The sequence below is a fragment of the Pelodiscus sinensis genome, chromosome 7 (assembly GCF_052426305.1).
Source record: "Pelodiscus sinensis isolate ZL-2025 chromosome 7, ASM5242630v1, whole genome shotgun sequence".
Classification (NCBI taxonomy): domain Eukaryota; kingdom Metazoa; phylum Chordata; order Testudines; family Trionychidae; genus Pelodiscus; species Pelodiscus sinensis.
Window position 1 is genome coordinate 67578192 of NC_143058.1, and position 18541 is coordinate 67596732.

General features: G+C 45.2%; 1 protein-coding gene across 5 annotated transcripts in view; it reads left to right on the forward strand.

Annotated features, from left to right (window-relative positions):
• The window catches only part of ADARB1 (adenosine deaminase RNA specific B1), a 100303-nt gene that overhangs the window by 20878 nt on the left and 60884 nt on the right, over positions 1–18541 (forward strand). The window contains exon 1 of one of the 5 annotated variants that reach the window (XM_025179867.3): positions 13922–16670. The exons of the other annotated variants lie outside the window; for them this stretch is intronic. Coding sequence (XP_025035652.2) covers positions 16571–16670 — 100 coding nt within the window. The 5' untranslated portion in view covers positions 13922–16570. Of the gene's footprint in view, positions 1–13921; positions 16671–18541 lie in introns of those variants that run through there. 5 annotated transcript variants of the gene reach the window in all.

Genomic DNA, 18541 nt, shown 5'->3' on the forward strand with positions numbered 1-18541 from the left:
AGGGAGCTACTGAAGCTAAGTGAATTCACAGCATCATGGCAGATGCTGAACTTATTGATGACAGATATAAGGTACTTCACACTGAAAGGACTAATGCAAATTATTTATGTATTTTGTAATGTCTCATAATAGCTTATCAGAAAAGACCTGGATAAGCACTGTTCACTGTGCAGTAGGGGACACAGAGAACTGAATAACAAGGAAATTATAATGCATTATAAATTATGTCGTGTCCTCACTTGAAATACTATTAGTAGTTCTGGTTGCAATTTAAAAGATATATCAGGAAAAAAAGGAACTAAAATGATTAGACACATGGAGAGTCATCTTTGTTAAGAGGAAATTTTTTAATTTTTCTGAGAAAACGGTTTATTAAAACCCTCAGCTCACCCAAGCATTGACTGTTATGAAGAAGATAAATTGAGCCCTATAATTTATTTTTCTCTTTTAAAGAGGACAAGGAGACTTTCAGTGCAGTTTGAAAGACTTGACAAGTTTTTATCCATGCTGAGTTTGTCACAAGGTAACATGAAGGTCAAGTTATCACCATGATGGGGGAAAAATGAATATGCATTTATGTACATCATGAGAACATGCAGAAGTACATTTGACATGACTAAAAATTAATATTTCTTCAAAGGAAATTTCTAACTCATAATTTAGTATTTAACCATCCTGCTGCAGAAGAGACATTAATCTCACTAACTTTTTTTTAGTAATATCAACTACACTTGTGAATACGAAAGCTCATGGTACTGTACATCTTTGTTAGTCTCCAAGGTGCCATAGGACTACTCGTTTTTAAAATTCCTAGACACCATTTAACCCTCCCCTCTCCAAACAGAAGATTGGTTGTGTTTCTGTTGAGTGGTCAAAAGTCTGATTGAGGCTGATGGAGGATGATAGACGGTTCAGAGGCTCACACAATCCCAAATGACCCTATAACTGAAAGAGAAAGAGAAAACACAAACAGCCAAACTCATTCACCTAAATAATAGTACTTGCACCTTATTCGTTCAGCAGGGGTCTCTCCCTCTCAAATTCCTCTGTCTACAGTCCCTTGGCTTGTTTGGGTTTGGTATCTGGGCTGTGGATATGCAACTTAGTGTGCTGATGTGTAATGTAAAACTTAGATGTATTCAAACTGTGACATCTTACTATAGCTGTCTGAAATAACAATAAGGGACTAACTGTTAATTATACACTAATTACATGCTACAGCCAAGAGGACGTTTAGTTGATATTCTGTTAGAATGCTCAGGCATTATACAAATTGAAAATAACTTGGTAAGCAGTTGGAACAAAGGTAATAGCCATTGTAAAGAGACCAGGCAGAGGGTGCCAGAATAGCTGTGATGGTTAGGACAAAACTGTTTGAACAGGTCAGGCCAGCTGGTGGTGGTAAGAGAAGTTGACAGACTGTGGAGTGTGAGGGGGGAAAAAAGGAGGGCACAAAGGAGGCAGAATAAAGGTTGTAGGAGCTCTCCATGGTAGCCTGGGAAGAGTAGATATATTTCAATCCTAGTATTAGAAAATTAAAAACTGGCAAATGTTAAAATGAAAATAGTCCAATTTGTGTAATGACAAATAACTACAACTTGAACTTTATACTTTGGTCAAAGGTTTTTAGAACAGTGCTGAAATCCAGTTGACTGAATTAATAAGTACTTTTTTTTCAGAGGGGTAGCTGTGTTTAGTTTGTAGCTGAAAACAAAGCAAAACAATGAATAGTCCTGCAGCACCTTAGAGACCAACCAAAAATGTGGATGGTATCATGACCTTCTGTGGGCACAACCCACTTGTTTAGATGAATGGAGTTCAGGGATGGTACCCTGGATTCCTTAACTCCATTCATCTGAAGAAATGAGTTGTGCATATGAACGCTCATGATACCATCTACATTTTTTGTTAGTCCCTAAGGTGCTGCAGGACTATTCATTGTTACTTAAATGTTTAAGTATGTGTTGTAAGATATGTAGGGTACTCACTTTTAGAATCATTTAAGGCATTGTAGAATACCTCTTCTTCGAGTAGTGTCCCCGTGGGTGCTCCACTGTAGGTGAAGGGTTGCCCTGAGCCGCAGATCGGAGCTTTGTATAGCAGTTTCCCCTGTTGAGCCACGCATGCCCAGGAGGCGACTCGAGCCCTTCCTGCCTCCTGAGGAGCGTGACTCAACCCCTTCCCTTTCAGTTCCTCTTTAACCGCCCTCCTCAGCGGACGGAGCAGCCAGGAGCTCCCTGTCAGACTATCTGACTGCTTTTCCCTTAGTTATTTAGGCATAGTTAGCTTCCCCTGTTTTATCCTAGTTACTCTTTCCTTGTTTCTTTATAAAAAAACAACCCCCCCCCCCCAGAAATAGGAAAAATAGACTTAATTAAATCCCCCCCTCAGGGGGCTTGAACTTACCTCAGACCGGGACTCCGGTGAACCGGCTTTCTCCCGTCTGTCAAAACAAGAAACACATAAAGACTTAAAAAAAAAAAAAAAGCAGCAGCAAAACCACATAAACTATAACAGTATAGAAGATAAATATAATAATTTCAAGAGGGAGAGAGCCTGCAATGTCCACCTCCTCAGGTTTTAAAAAGTGTGGTCAATGCCGGGACCCAATGCCAGCTTCAGATGGCCACTCGGACTGCATGCGGTGTTTGGGGGAGACCCACTCTCCCCACAACTGTACCCACTGCAATTCCCTGACGGTGAGAGCCAGAAAAGACCGTGAGCTCCGCCTCAGGATGATTTTATTTGAAAAAGCTCTACAGCCTGCAGGAGAACAATCTGCACCGCGGCAAGAGCCTCCGCCGCCTTCCAGTAATGCCCTGAGAGCGAGACCCTCTCCATCCTGCTCTCTTCCAGCCTCTTCCTCTCCCAAACACAGAGGAGAGGCACACCAGGCTATGAAGTCCCCTGCCACTAAGGCCTCCCACTCTGCACTGGGATCGGGGCGCTCAACGGCTGAGCAGCCCCGGAAGCGCTCTAAGCAGCTGGCATGGCATGAAAAGCCGGTGCCAATTCAAACCGCGGTGCCGCTTGCAAGCACGGCACCGCTTCCAGCACCGGCACCGCTTCAAGCCTCTGCGGCGTCCCGGGAGCGCTCTAAGCAGCCGGCACGGCATGAAAAGCCAGTGCCGCTTCAGAGCGTGGTGCCGCTTCAGAGCGCGGCGCCGCTTCCAGCCTCGGCGCCGCTTCAAGCCTCTGCAGTGCCGAAAGCTACACCACGGCTTAAAGCTGCGGTGCCTCTTAAAGTCACGGCACCGCAGCAAAAGGATGGGCATGCTCTGAAGCCACTGACACCAACTGATGCTCCGCTGGTCCTCCCACAGCCAGACAAGCAACCAGATGAGGCTCCTAGGGATCAGCCCCAACAAGAGACTGATCCATACAGCAGGCATCACTATCTGTGCCTGCCCTCTACCTCTTACTCTCCTGAGGGGTCTCCATCAAAGAAATCCCCTCCCAGGTCGATATCACCGTTGTCTCTTCACGACGCTCTCCTTCCTGATGATGACCACCACACGGTCTATTCCTCGCGACATCCGTCACCTGGGAAGGCTCGCTCCCACCATTATAGGGCTCGGCCACAACATGGCCCATGGCACCCATACTGTCCTTATCCACCTCCACCTTATCCACCGCAATGGGGACTGTGGGAACACTGGGATCCATATGGACACTGCTCCCCACCTTGTTCCACTGTATCCCGGAGAAGTTTGCCTCGGCCACAACCCCTACCTCCAGCAAGTTTTTCGGAGGACGAGGTGGGACAAATCTCAGACAATGACTCAGATACTTAGTCAGTACATGTCACACACTACGGACGAAATGCTCCACAACAGCAAAAATTCTAAGTCCACACTTCGCACGCTAGGTATGTGCACGCCACCCTATAAACGCAGGCGATACACCCCATATAATTCATATAATCGATATCGGTATGGACAATACAGTCTACCACAGAGGCCTTATGAAGATGACATACCAAGACAGCGAGGTCCCAGAAGGCGACCCAACCAAGCCCGCCCGCTAGCTAACCAACCATCTAAGCAGCAAATTTGAACATTTGGTCGAGGGCCTGCAAGACCTCCCTCACGATCTAACACCACCTCAACATGGCCATCTATACAACCGCTGTTTGCGCGCCTTCCTCCCACAGTGGGAATCCATAACATCGGACTGCTGGGTCCTAGAGATAATTCGAGTGGGCTATACCATCCCTTTTATTTTTTTCCCCCCTACCCTTCCCCCTACCCCTTCTCTTTTCAGGGACCACTCTCACGAAACCCTTCTAAAACAAGAAGTCAATCGGCTCCTTGTCATTGGGGCTATGGAAAGGGTACCCCGAGAGTTCCACGGGAGAGGGTTTTACTCGCACTATTTCCTGACCGAGAAAAGAACAGGGGGTTGGAGACCTATTTTGGATATCCGCAAACTGAACAGATTTCTCAAGAGACAACGTTTCAAGATGGTCACTCTTTCCACTATCATTCTTGCGCTAGATTGAGGGGACTGGTTCGCTGCCCTCGACCTCCAAGATGCCTATTTCTATGTAACCAAATCAGTTCTGCACCCGGTTCAAGATATAGAGTTCAGTGGCGCACGCCTGGACTCAGTTACAGCCCGGGCATACCTACCTCAGCAACGCTTTGCAACCATGCAAGAAATTATAAACGGGATGCTCACAGTTCCTACCACCACAGTACTTACATGCCTTCAACTAATGGGACACATGGCTTCCACCTACGTAGTCCACTATGCTCGTCTGCACTTTCGATGTTTTCAGCTCTGGATTGCAACTGTTTATATCCCATCACGACACCCTTGAAACAAAACAGTTACTATCCCACCAGACGTGCTCGCATCCTTACGATGGTGGACAGTGCCAAACAATCTTCTGGCGGGGGTTCTGTTCCAACAAATCAAACCCACTATTCAAATCACCACAGATGCTTCCCTGCTCGGCTGGGGGGCACCTATGGACTGTCACAAAGTTCAAGGCATGTGGTCCCCAAACGAGACACTCTTACACATCAATCTCCTTGAATTGAGGACAGTAAGAAATGCCTGTGCACACTTTGCATCCGACATCGCCAATCACACAGTCCGCATCCTAACGGACAACATCTGCGTGATGTTATACATAAACAGACAGGGTGGAGCCCGCTCCCGCTCTTTATGCACGGAGGCTATTCGCCTGTGGAACGCGTGCATCCGCAACCAAGTCACCCTTATAGCATCCTACCTGCCCGGAGTGAACAATATCAAAGCGGACTCCCTCAGCCGAAACTTCACCGCAGACCACGAATGGGAGTTACATACGGAGGTGGCGAACTCAATTTTCCACCAGTGAGGATGGCCATTGATACACCTCTTCGCTTCTACCCAGAACACCAAATGTCCCCAATTCTGCTCACATGCGGGACTTGGCAAATACTTTCTGGGGGATGCCTTCCTAATCAAATGGACAGCCCCCCTACACTACGCCTTTCCTCCCATACTGCTCATCCCAAGAGTTCTGCACAAGATCCTGAGACAAAGCCCTAGTCACCCTGATTGTGCCATCATAGTCTCGCCAAACCTGGTACCCATACCTTCACAGGCTAGCGGTCCAGCCTCTCACCCACTACCATACCGGATAGACCTACTATCTCAGGACGACGGCAGGATACTGCACCCACAACTCAATACCCTGCATCTTCACGCATGGCTTCTCTCTGGTTCTCGGAGGTAGAAGAGCGCTGCTCCCAGTGAGTAAAAGACGTCCTCCTCCATAGCAGGAGACAGTCTACTTGGAAAACTTACCAACAGAAATGGACACGTTTCTGTCACTGGTGTTATCGAGCCCAAGTGGAGCTCCGTGCCTCACCACTAAATACCATCCTAGACTACATTCTGGACCTTAAAGCATCAGGACTGTCAATCTCCTCTCTGAGGGTATGTCTACACTACCCTCCTAGTTCGAACTAGGAGGGTAATGTAGGCATACTGCACTTGCAAATGAAGCCCGGGATTTGAATTTCCCGGGCTTCATTTGCATAAGCGGGGAGCCGCCATTTTTAAATCCCCGCTTGTTTGAACCCCGTGTAGCGTGGCTACACGGGGCTCGAACTAGGTAGTTCGGACTAGGATTCCTATTCCGAACTACCGGTACACCTTGAACCCCCTTCTTACTTCAAAGATTTGTTTTGGTAATTGAACAGAAATGGAAGAGGAAGCAATAGGAAATGAACTTCATAGACTCATAAAATATTAGAACTGGAAGGGACCTTGAGATATCATCAAGTTCAGGCCCCTGCTCTCATGACCGGACCAAGCACCATCGAGATCAGGGGTGGGGAACTTTTTGGAGTCAGGGACTGCTGAGCCACAGAAAAAACAGTTGGGGACTACACACATTTGAGAAGACGAGAAAAAGCCACACCCTCACTGATGGCCCCTGACTCCGAAGGAGAAAGATACTCCCCATATTCCTCTTTCACACCAAAGCCTTGGGGACCCCATTTTAGTAGATTTTGCATGTTCCAGCCCTACAGTGGGGTAGCAGGGAGGCTGGAGCATCCATGCTAGCTCTCTAATCCTGGGAGAGGCATGAATCTTTGGTCCAGATTCATGCAAGCCAGGGGCCACATCCCGCCCCTGTGCCTGAGGTTCCACATCTCTGGTCTAGATCATCCCTGATAGATGTCTATCCAAACTGCTCTTTATTATCTCCAGTAATGGAGATTCCACAATCTCCCTAGGCAATTTATTCCAATGTTTAACCACCCTGACAGGAAGGAAGTTTTTCCTAATGTCCAACCTACATCTTCTCTTGCTGCAGTTTAAGCCCATTGTTTCTTGTCCTATCATCAGAGGCTAAGGAGAACAATTTGTTTCCCTTCTTGTGACACCCTTTTAGATACTTGAAAACTGCTATCATGTCCCCTCTCAGTGTTGTCTTTTCTAAACTAAACAAGCCCAGTTCTTTAGTTTTCCCTCATAGCTTATGTTTTCTAGACCTTTAATCATTCTTGTTGCTCTTTTCTTGACCTTCTCCAATTTTTCTATAGCTTTTTTGAAATGTGGTGCCCAGAACTGGACACAGTACTCCAACTGAGGTGTTACAGTTTTCTTCCCACTCCCAAATTTCCTGTTGTTTCTCTTTCTTCACTGAGCAATGGGCCTACCCTGTCCTAAGTCTTCCTCTTGTTTCTAATATATTTGTAGAATGTGGTATTGCTACCCGTTATGTCTCAAGGGCAGTGGTCCTCAACCTTTTGGGGTTGCTGGGCGCCTGGGGGCAGGGCCACCCACATGCTGGGTGCATGCCGCACATAAATGCCCTGGCGGGTGCCATGGTGCCTCTGGGCACCGCGTTGGGGACCACTGCTCTATGGTGTTTCTTAAACTGTGTTCTGTGGCACACGGGTGTGCCGTGAGACAGTTGGAGGTGTGCTATGGAGAACAGAATTCAAAATGGCTGCCATTAAAGGGGCAGGCGACTTTTTTCTTCAATAACTTTCTGCCGATTTTTTTTTTTTTTTTTTTTTTTTTTTTGGCTCAAAAAAACCAAACAAACCCCTTCGTGTTCCCCATAAAAAATATTGCTTCATGTTCCTTGGTCTTAAAAAGTTTAAGAAACACTGCTTTAGATAGATTGAGCTCGTTTTGTGCCGTGGCTTTTCTAATCTCGTCCCTGCATACTTGCGTTGTTTGCTTATAGTCATGCTTTGTAATTTGAGCTAGTTTCCACTTTTTATATGACTCCTTTTTGTTTTTTAGATCATGTAGGATCTTATGGTTAAGCCAGAGTGGTCTCTCACCATACTTTCTATCTTTCCTGCTTAACTTACTGTTGTTCTTCCTCTTTCTTACTTACCTTATTCTTTTGTACAACAGCTTATAAAAGCCTGTGGAGGTTCTTTGAAATGTGTGATCCCTTTCTGTATTCCAGTCCCATTCTCCATCTCTGCTGCTATGGATTCCTCTGCTTCTTGATAGAAGGCAACTGGAGTGTTGTTGAGCTGCACCACCTCTTAAAACCTCATATGCGGTCGATGCACGTGTGGTCAGTGGACACTATTTTGAACAGTTCTGGCTCTGACACATGGTTTATATTCATACCCATTTTTTGGAATCCAGATAGTGCCTATACATCTCAAAGAACCTCCAGCTCTTCGAATGATGTCCCTGTGGGTGTTCTTCTGTAGGTATGGTGGTGCTTTTGCATCTGAAGTTGGAGATTTTTCAACAGCTGTGCCCATTGGACCACATATGGACACCTCTCCTCCCCTGTTGCTGTTCATATGTAGTAAAAATAGCATGGTGTAGTCAGCTCTCAATTTCTTCTCTACCACCTGTGGTCTAGAACAGAACAATTACCAGAGTCCCCTTGAGTATTTTGATAGTCTCTTACTTGTTTATCCCTCTTTTGGGCAGTTAGCTCCTTCATTTTCTTTTCTCCTCCATCCTTAAAAAATTAGTTTTTTGCTTTTACTAGTTTCTATCAAGGAAAGCTGCTCCCTCACCCTTATTTCTCTGGATTTAAGTGGTGTGTGAGTGGGGCCTTTCTCTGTGGATAACACCCAGTCTCGGTGGGGGAAAAAAACTTTCACCCCTACGAGACTTGTTTTCTATTCCCTTCCACTTTACATAGAGCCAGTGTATACTCTGCTGTTTTTGGGTCTGCAGAACTGACTTTGGCCGGTATCCCTGATGGCTCTGCTCAATGCTTGGATCTTGGCTACCCTGCAAACATGTGTCTCTCCCTTCAAAGTTTTAGGAAGTATCTGACAACTGAGTGATCTGGCTGCTCTTTTGGGGTAACAAAGAACAAATCATTGGAAAGCTCCTGTTCTGCCGTGGGCTAGGAACACAGCAGCAGGCAGACGGCTGCTCCAGGAGAAGAGGGATTGTGCTGCTTTGACATGGCTCAGCAAGGAGAGCTCACACAGCTACTCAGAATGCTGCTCCCAGCAGCTGAGGATGCTGTGGGAGAAGTTGGAGGGAGTCCCATGATGTGCAAGGATCAGCTTTGTCTTCTCACAACACTACATTGTGATATACGTACTCACAGTGCATTGCTCACACTGTTGATGGTGGTACCCCCAACGTAGACAGGATCTGTCGATAGACAGAGCAAGCATGAACACCCTCTGGTGATATTTTTTTGGTCATTTTTTTGTGTCAATATAAATTTTCTCAAAAAAAAACTTGGTAGTATAGACGTACCCTAAGAAGAGAGTGGCTTTTTGCTCAGCTTTGAGGTACAAACTGCAAGAATGCCATCTCCAGCTAGATCAGTGGTGCTAACAGCCTCTGAGAAAGAGGTGCAAAGCTGCTTCTAGACTATTGCAGCTCCTGAGCATAAATCTAAAGAGTGTGCCGGGGGAAATGGCAGCTATTGGTGCCATCTCTGTTGTGGGCAACTGGATCGAGCCATTTACCTCCTTCGTGGCTTCAGGTCTATTTCTGGCACAGAGTGCGCTGTTAGTATTCTCTCTGGCAATGGCAAAACAGCCAACTCCAGTGAAGCACTTGGCCCCAATGCTGCATACAGCTTCAAAGCTCTGACACACACTCTGGTGGGGTTGCACACTCCTACTAAAATTATGGCTTCAAAAAGCTCTTTGGTGCCATCTGCTGACTCTTTTCTATGTTCACACCTCAGCAATATGGTCAACAAAGGCTTGTACTGACAACAGCTTGTGCCTAAATACATGCGTTAATCTGTAAGGTGCCACTGAACTCCGTTTTTACAGGCACACAGATTGCTCCCAGAAATTCACACAGCTGTCAGACCTCACTGTCTGATACCCTGCGTTCTCCACTCCTCTGACAAGAGGGGTCTCAAGGCTCTTCTACTCCTCAGTCAATATACTCTCTTTTTGCTCTTCCACAGGGGGACAGCACCTCTTTTACCTAGAGCTGCCAAGAAGGACAGGTCCCTGGGCACATAAGACCCCCCCCCCCCCTGCAGCGAGCCAGTACTTGAGGTCTGTGGCATAGGCAAAAGATACGCCTGTCTCTTGAGACAGCTGATGGACTTAGATATCAGCCGGTGGACCCGTGACATTTACACTGAACACCTGTTTTCATTCCTTTTCAAGGGGGGAGTAGCTGGAGTTGCCAAGGAGTGCCCCACCCCCAGGACTGCCACCACCTTTCCCCCACACACACCATCCCACCAACAATAACTTCCCCACTCAACAGAGACTGAACTACATAGGGCAATTGGCTTTCTCTCTTCTTCTCCTTTACCCCCACACACTGACCTGAACTGCACCACCCACTGGGGGGCTGTACTCAGGGGGTGTCAAGGAGTAATCCACTATCCACTCCTCAGAAAGCTGAGTGCCCCACAGGAGGTGCAGAAAAGACTCAAGTGGATGAAGATGCAACAGAAGAAGATGCTGAGGGACGCAGAAGACTGGGGAGAGCATTGGTCTGTCCCATAAAGGGAGACTCAGGGGTCTTGTGGGAATGCCCCCCCAGGGTGGCACATGGCCTGGGGCATCCTCCAGATCACTCCCTTGTGATCTTGGTGCGTTCCCTTTGGAGGGCAGGACTGGTGCTCTGCAAGGAAAGAGGACGAGGGCGCAGAGGAAGAGGATGCTGATGGATGCAGAAGACTGAGGAGAGCATTAGTCTCTCCCACAATGGGAATCTTGGGGCACTTTTGGGAATGCTCCCTGGGATGGGACATGGCCAGGGACACCTTCCACTTTACACCCTTACCAGCTCTGCACCTTCCTAGGGGGTGCCAGAACAGGGCCCCGATGAGGAAAGAGGACAAGGATGCAGTGGAAGAAGACGCCGAGGGGCGCAGAAATCTGGGGAGGGTAATGACTTTCTCTCCCTCACCCCCCCCCAACAGACTTTTAAGGGTCTCCTGGGAAAACCTCCTCAGGCAGGACATGAACCTTGAAAACCATTCATCTCACACCCCTACTGGCTGCGTGCTTTCCCACGGGGGTCAGATCAGGACACATGAGGCGAGTCTAAGTTGGGGAGGGCACCTGCCTCATTCCCAGAGAGGGCTTTTAGCTACCCCTTAGATAACTAAGGGGCTGGGCATATACCAGGCAGTGGGACATGCTTTTTCTACTGGCCACGCTGCCCTGCTGACCCACTGGGTAGCCATCACTGCTGTGGCTCTGTTGGGGAGCCAGCTTTGGGGCTCCAGGCAGCTGCATATGCCATGCATTGGGGCTCCCTGGGCAACCCTGCATGTATGGCGGTCCTGCCATCAGCTCCCTGTGCCAGTCCACTGCCTTGCTGCCCCCGCAGGGATCCTTACTGCTGGCCCTCCAACAGGATTCTCTTTGCAAAGCCTCGGGGGAAGCCGGCGGCGGGGCATCCCAGGCGCGCCTGGGGTGCCCCGCCACCGGCTTCCCCCGAGGCTTTGCAAAGCCGCGGAGGGCCTGGGCGGCGGGGCAGCCCAGGCGCGCCTGGGATGCCCCGCCGCCTGTAAAACCGGCGTATAAGATGACCCCCAATTTTTGGGGGATGTTTTTTAACATCAAAAGTCGTCTTGTACGCCGGTATATACGGTAGGCTTCTGTTATGGTTTTGACAGTTGGAGCCCCCTTTATCAGCACCAGGTGGCCAACAGCGGGAGCCCCACTCTGTTTTCCAAATTACTGCAAATAATACAGTCCATTATTATTTTCCCACAGTTTTCCATACCTTGCCTGTAATCAACCACTATTATTTGACAGTCCATCCCACAGTTCAAGTATCGACTCAGATATTTAATTCAAATGAAATAAACTAACCTTTTTTACAGAACAATACTTGATTGTAGCTAGCTTATACTTTTTCCCAAAGTACAATAGAATGCCAACAATACTCACCAGGGATGTAAAAATGCATTTAAATAAGTAACCATGTAAAAGCTAAAATTTCAGTTGTTATTGTTATACACAGGGTGGCAGTAAAGCCCAGGCTCATCTGTTAATGGTGTACAGTTACACTTGAACATCCCTAATACTCACGCAAAGATCCAGAGTATTGTAGTTTTCCAACTGAAATGGTATCTCGTCCTTGGCTATAGCAGCATACTTTCAAAATGTCACTTTCCTGGTACCAGGACAGTTAACAGAATTGCCAAGCCTCTGCCTAAGATGTATATCTGGGGGCTGGCTCTGGACCCCCAGAAAGGGTGGGGACTTCAGGCAGAATGGGTGGAGCTGGGGCTAGTCTCTCCCAGCCAGCCCTTCAGCACTGCCTGGTCCACCTGCCCAGAGCTCCAATGGTGATTTAAAGGGCTTGGAACTTCTGCCGCTTCCACTGCCTTGGTAGCAGCAGCTGGGATTCCCAGGCCCTTTTAGATCGTTAGGCCTTGGGGCAACTGCTCCCAGCCCCCTGTTCCCTCAATGGTCCTGCTTAGTACCAAGCCCTACATCTCTCTTTTTTTAAATCTGGAAGCATATTGGGGGGCTAACGGCTATCTGGTAATTTCAGAGAGACGGGAACATGGTTGACTGTAACCTTAACTTTAGCATTCCTTATTTGTGTGGTTAATTTTGTAATGTTAATGCTTTAACATAGTTTTTAAAAGTGGAATCCTGGCAATAGTGTTTATTGTCCTTTTTAATATCTATTTTGTCTTCCATTTAAGAGCCATTTCAGCTAGAAGTAGGGATATTAGATAATGTTTAATTTAGTAATCTTGTAGCTGCAAAAATGTCTGTTGGTTGCATAGTTACTAAAATACTCCCCGGGGGCAGGGCCTACTCCCAGGGAGCCCCTATTCCTACTGCCAGGGAGTCCTCTGCCACGTGCACTGCTGCCTCTGTATCAGAGGTAGCAGCGTGGGGCTGTAGCAACCCCTGTCCGTGGGGGGCCCGAGCTCCCCACTGACAGAGGCTGTGCAGCAGCAGCAGCTCCCTGCCAATGGTCCTCCCCCCCCCCCCCCCCCCCCCGTGGACACACACTGCTCCCTCCGTAGGAGGCAGCAGGGGAGGGCAAGCGGCTTCACAGGAAGCAGCATGGGCGGGGAGCCAGCTTAAAAGCTAGCTCCTCATGGGCACTGGCCCAGGCTTATTGGTTAATCGTTTAAATGACTATACGCTAACGTCCCTAGCCTGAACCACTCTTTCCAGATTAAGGTTTTTCTGGACATTATTACTATAACAAGTTAAAGACATTTTTAAAATAAAAATTACTATTTTAGTGCTTTTGTCACTCAGTGGAGAATTACAGCTGGAATATAGTTTGTAACAGCAGAGGGTGCTGTTGGATTTTACATCTGTATTTCAGGATTTTAACAAAACTTGCCTGTAGTCAATTGTTTAGTGTACTAAATCAGTGTTTTACTGTATTGTTAGGTATTCTACATGAGTGACATGAAAACATTTGTTATACAATGAAAATGGTATTTGGCTTATTGCAATATTCAGCAATTGTATTAATTTAGTGTAGTAACACAGCTTAGATTTAGAGTCATTTGAGCTGGCTGGCTATTTAGAATAGCAGGAAGGTAGTGTAATGAAACATTTGAAATAATTTCCCTTTATTCTGTTGTGCAAAAGGAATAGAACAAATTGGAATAAAATGGTCCCTTTGACAGTGTTCCCTTTATCATAATTGGTTTAACGTGGGCTGAAGTGAGTAGACGCGAGTTAATAGTGACTGAACCTGCAAGTGACAGTGAAACAGACTATCATTTTTACTGATTTGTGGAGTTATGTTGGAGGGCAAATGTAAAATGAAGTGAGAGCCTTTTGCTACATTTGTTTCCAATTTTATCTTGACATTGTACCTAATTCTCTGTTTTGATCTAGTTATTCCATACCTCATTTAAGAAAATAATAAATGGTCTGGTAGCACTTTATTTGTTGTTTTTTTTCTGTAACAAACTCGGCTACCGCCTGAAGCTCTTAAGAAAATAGGTGATTATTGGTTTTGAGAATTATCAGGATCTAAATTTGAACCCAACCTGCCTCAAAATTAAACCATTCAGTGGGACTGTAAGTAATATCCAATAATTTCATACCTCTAATCTTCCCACCAATTTCAATATTTATCTTTTCTTCCTTCTGTCTACTCTCATCTTCATTGTGAAAACTTAGTGAGGATGAATTTCTATTCAGTGTTCTAGCTTCTAGTTAATTTTCTTGTTTGATCTTCAGCCCTAGATTTATTTTCCAACGCAGTAAGCACTGAACCTTCCCTGATGTTTTTATAATCAAACACCCTCTTTCTGAGCGTAAAATCTTCTTTACTGGCCCGCTCACCAGTGCCTGAGCCTTTGAAATGTACAAGAACCCCACTGGGGCAGTCGTACATTTCAAAAGCAGAATCGCAACAGAAGCAGCGTGAGCGGAGACTGCGTCAGTCCCCACTTGCGCCCTTTACTGCTGTTCCCCTGCCTCCCCTGCCCTCTTAAGCCAGTTCCCCTGACCAATGGTTCCTGCTCCTCTTCTCCTTGCTATCTCTCTCTGATAGAGGCAGCAAGTGAGGGGAAGCGACTAGTCGCATCACTAGTTGGCTGTCCAATAAACTTATGCTTATCGGATAGCCCTAATTAAATCCCTAATTAGTGCAACTGTAAAGCAAATGAGAGTCTATTATTTGTATGCCACTTTCTGCTAATACAGACAGTACTTAAACAAGAAAGATTTAATATCATAGGAGAATATCTTCTGCTATCAAGTAACTTTACTCAATTTCCAGCCTGTTACATTGAACAGATTTGTGTGGGCATTTACCACTGAGTCCTGAGAGAGAGGGTAGTGATCTTGGCAGAAACCATGGTAGTTCTGTGATATCCAAGAATCAAGGGTAGTGAGACCACCATCTAACTCCCCAAAGGGGAAGCACCCCTCCCAGAGTCTTGGTGGGCTACACCTGGCCCTAATGAGCCACCTGGCTAGAAGCCAAGGGGCGGAGCCAGAGAGGTAAAAAGCCTGCCCGCCAGGCACAGACCACTGAAGAGGCCAGAGGGCTCCCCTATACCTTGAGGAAGGGAGCTGAGGCATGCTGAGGTGAAGAGCTGGCGTGGGCTACCAGGCCCCCTGCTACACAGCAGCCTGAAGAAACAGAAGTGCTCAAGAGGGCTTTTCTCCATCCCACGGAGCAGAGCAAATACCTGGGGAGGTGGTGAGCTAGTGAGGACCACCAGGGCCCCTGCTGTGAGACCACCAACTCAGTCACCATCTCATAGTCAACCTGTGGAACTCCTTGCCAGAGGAGGCTGTGAAGGCTAGGACTATAACAGAGTTTAAAGAGAAGCTAGATAATTTCATGGAGGTTAGGTCCATAAAAAGCTATTAGCCAGGGGATAGAAATGATGTCCCTGACCTCTGTTTGTCAGAGGCTGGAGAAGGATGGCAGGAGACAAATCCCTTGATCATTGTCTTTGGTCCACCCTCTCTGGGGCACCTGGTGCTGGCCACTGTGGGCAGACAGGCTACTGGGCTGAATGGACCTTTGGTCTGGCCCAGTACGGCCGTTCTTACATTCTTATGTGCTGCCCAGCAGCCCGGAACAACAGCAGACTTCCCCAGACTTCCCAAACACCCTGCAAGCCCCTAAGGAGTGTCCAATGGACCTGTATCCCTGTGACTCCATGGGAGACCTACATGACTGCCAGGTACGCGCTGAGGGGGGAGGAGGGAAGCAGCCCAGGGGACATCATGGGCATAGACATGCCCGGATCAGCATGTTTTGGGCTAGAGCCCATGCTGATCAAGCAGCAGTAAACTGCTGCCTCTAAAGCCCTGGGCCGGGGCATGGTGGAGTGGACGAGCCGGTGCCCCCCCTGCCACCCACTGCTTCAGTGGTAACCTCCCCCTCTCCACCTTTGCCGGCGAGCTGCCTGCAACCCTCCTGAGTAAGGAAGCCCAGTTGTATAGGTTGTTTTGACTGCTTTCTTGCTGCCCCGTCCTGAGCTAAGGCTGGGCCTTCTGTTATCATTATATAAATACACTCTCTCTCTCTCTCTCTCACTGCATATTTACCTGTGTAAAATATAAGCGCATATATATAAAAAATTGAAAGCTAAATCTATACTAATGCTTCATTAAGCTGGAACTATTAAAATTAGTCAGCAGAAGCCAAAATAAAGATTCTTGCAGGAATATTAATATATTGTTTGTGCTTATGATGTAGTGTTTTTGTTCTTGCCACATTATACCTCGAATATATTGTCCCCATAAAGGAAGAGGTATCCTCTGAGTTAATCTTGCTCTTGGAACCTTCTGTGTGATTGTTCACTTTTACTGCAACAGTGATACAGGGTATTTACATTTTATAATGCTAAAAGAAGACAAACTGTAACTAGTTGGTGTGTGTTGGGTGTCCCCTCTCTGGAAATCTTCTGCGCTCTCATTTTCAAAACAATATTTAAGGGTTAATTGTCACATGTGCCTCTTGCGGATAGTAGGAATGAATTGCAGCCTTTAGCGTACTGTGCAGTTAATCCTGCAGTTTGTAGTTTGTAGTCCTGACATGTCAACAGAGTTAACTGTTATCCTTGCTACCATGACTTAGTGAAATAATCACTGTGTTAATAATGACTTATTGAGAGTGAGTGAGATTTAGTGCTCTGACAACCTGAACTGTCAGTGGATTGTAGCACTTAGCCTGCATGGCATCTCTTCTAACTGGGACTTTGAATATGGGAACCTTCTTAAGCATTGTAAGACGTCGCTATAAAAGGAGGCGTAAGAAACGTTCTGAGAGGAAAGGTATTGTATGAATTTTTGTACTTTCAAAACAGAATATTGGTGAGCTTTTATAACTAGAAAATACAATGTAAAAATGTTCTTAGATTATACTGAAATGTCAGTACTAAAAACTAAAATTTTGCATCTATAGCTTTAAAAAGTGTTACAGATTTTCTTTTTTTGTTTGAGTATTGAACACCAAAAGCAATGAGCTTTAAATGGAAATCCGTTTTCCAGTATTATATATTTCACTTTGCTTTCAGGCTTTCAAAATTCAAAATAATTATTTTTAGACAAATATGCAAAAGTCTTTAAGTTGCACAGCTTTTTGTATTTTACTATTATTTTACATGCCTAATGTATAGTTTCATGTGTCTGATGGTAGGCTATCAGTCTTGTCAATGGATATTCATTAATCAGTTAAAAATGAGCTTTTTCTGTCTTAAAATTAGCCTACCTTGAACAAGTACAAAGAGCTATTAAGTCTCCTTTCTCTTTTGACTAAATTTGTATGAAAATATGCAAAGTATCCAAGTTATTGAAATCTCTTTAGATTGCATTGATTTTCACCTAAATACACTTACGCCAGTTAATATATTCAGATTAGATAAAGTAGGAATTCTTTTTATTCCTTAAAATCTGCCAACTAGCTTCACATCTCTTGAAAACAAAGTGAATTAATGAGAACTGTGCATTAATGAGACCCATGTTATAGCTTCGTTATCATTTTTTAAGTATTTTGTACTGTTTCTATCGATGTACAATTGGAAAATAGTGAATTATCTCTGGGGAATAAGATTCGGAAAAAAAGAACATTTCATATATAGTGCACACACATGCACATATAAATGAAAGCTGTAATTTTACTCCTGTTAATATTATTTTTCTGATTCTGTTTCTGTCTGTCACAATCTGTATGTAACTCTTCTGGATGTCATTTTTTTATCTGGTTGATCAATATGGCTGGCATGTAATGCATTTAGAATTACCACCATTGTTGTCAAATGCTATTTGTATTATAGACTATTGCAACAGATACAACCCTATGCAGAAGAAATTAACTACAATAACTATAATGACCCTAATAGAGAGATCACATATCTGAAAAATACAGCGTAAGACTGTACTAATTGAAGCAGTATAGAGAAGAACAATGGCTTTCAAACTGGAATTAGGTTTTTCAACTTTTAGATTTCATAAGTAATCGTGAATTTGTATAAAAAAATTAGTAACTCAACCCAAATCACTAATAAAGCTGAGTATATCAAGAGCTGGGCATGTTGGCTATATCTTATGGTACCTGTACCCTACTGCAAATCCCTGCTAAGCCAGTAACAATTACATATTTTTTTCTTTTACTTCTATCTTTTGTTAGAAAGTAATTTTTTTCACAGTGCTTTCAAAGATCAGTATTGGATTATATTTTAGAATAGGTTGTGGTGGGGAAAAAATGAAGGGAAAAATCAAAGGACCACGTCCAGAAAGCTTCACTGGAATTTGTATCATGCCTATAGAAAAAGAAGATAATGATGATCTATCAAGACAACTTGAATCTGGTTAGAATTCTGTGCATTGTCACCTGCCAGATTTCACTAAAATCACCGATTGTTACCCATCTTTCAGGTTCTGAAAGCTCTTTGGCATAATAGTATTGCATGAAGTGCATATTTCTTATTACACATATATTCAAAGTGATCCTGAAATGGCTTTTTATTATAGAATCTTTAAAATATGAATATTTCACAGGAAAGCCCAATCAAGTCCTGTTCATGTTTTTCTTTTGTTTTTGATCCAAGTAGTCTGATCACTGATAGAAAAATCGTGTAAAATAATGCATCTGTTTTAGCCAACCTGTAAGTATATGGAAGGAATATAGAAGCTCTCTGAATAAT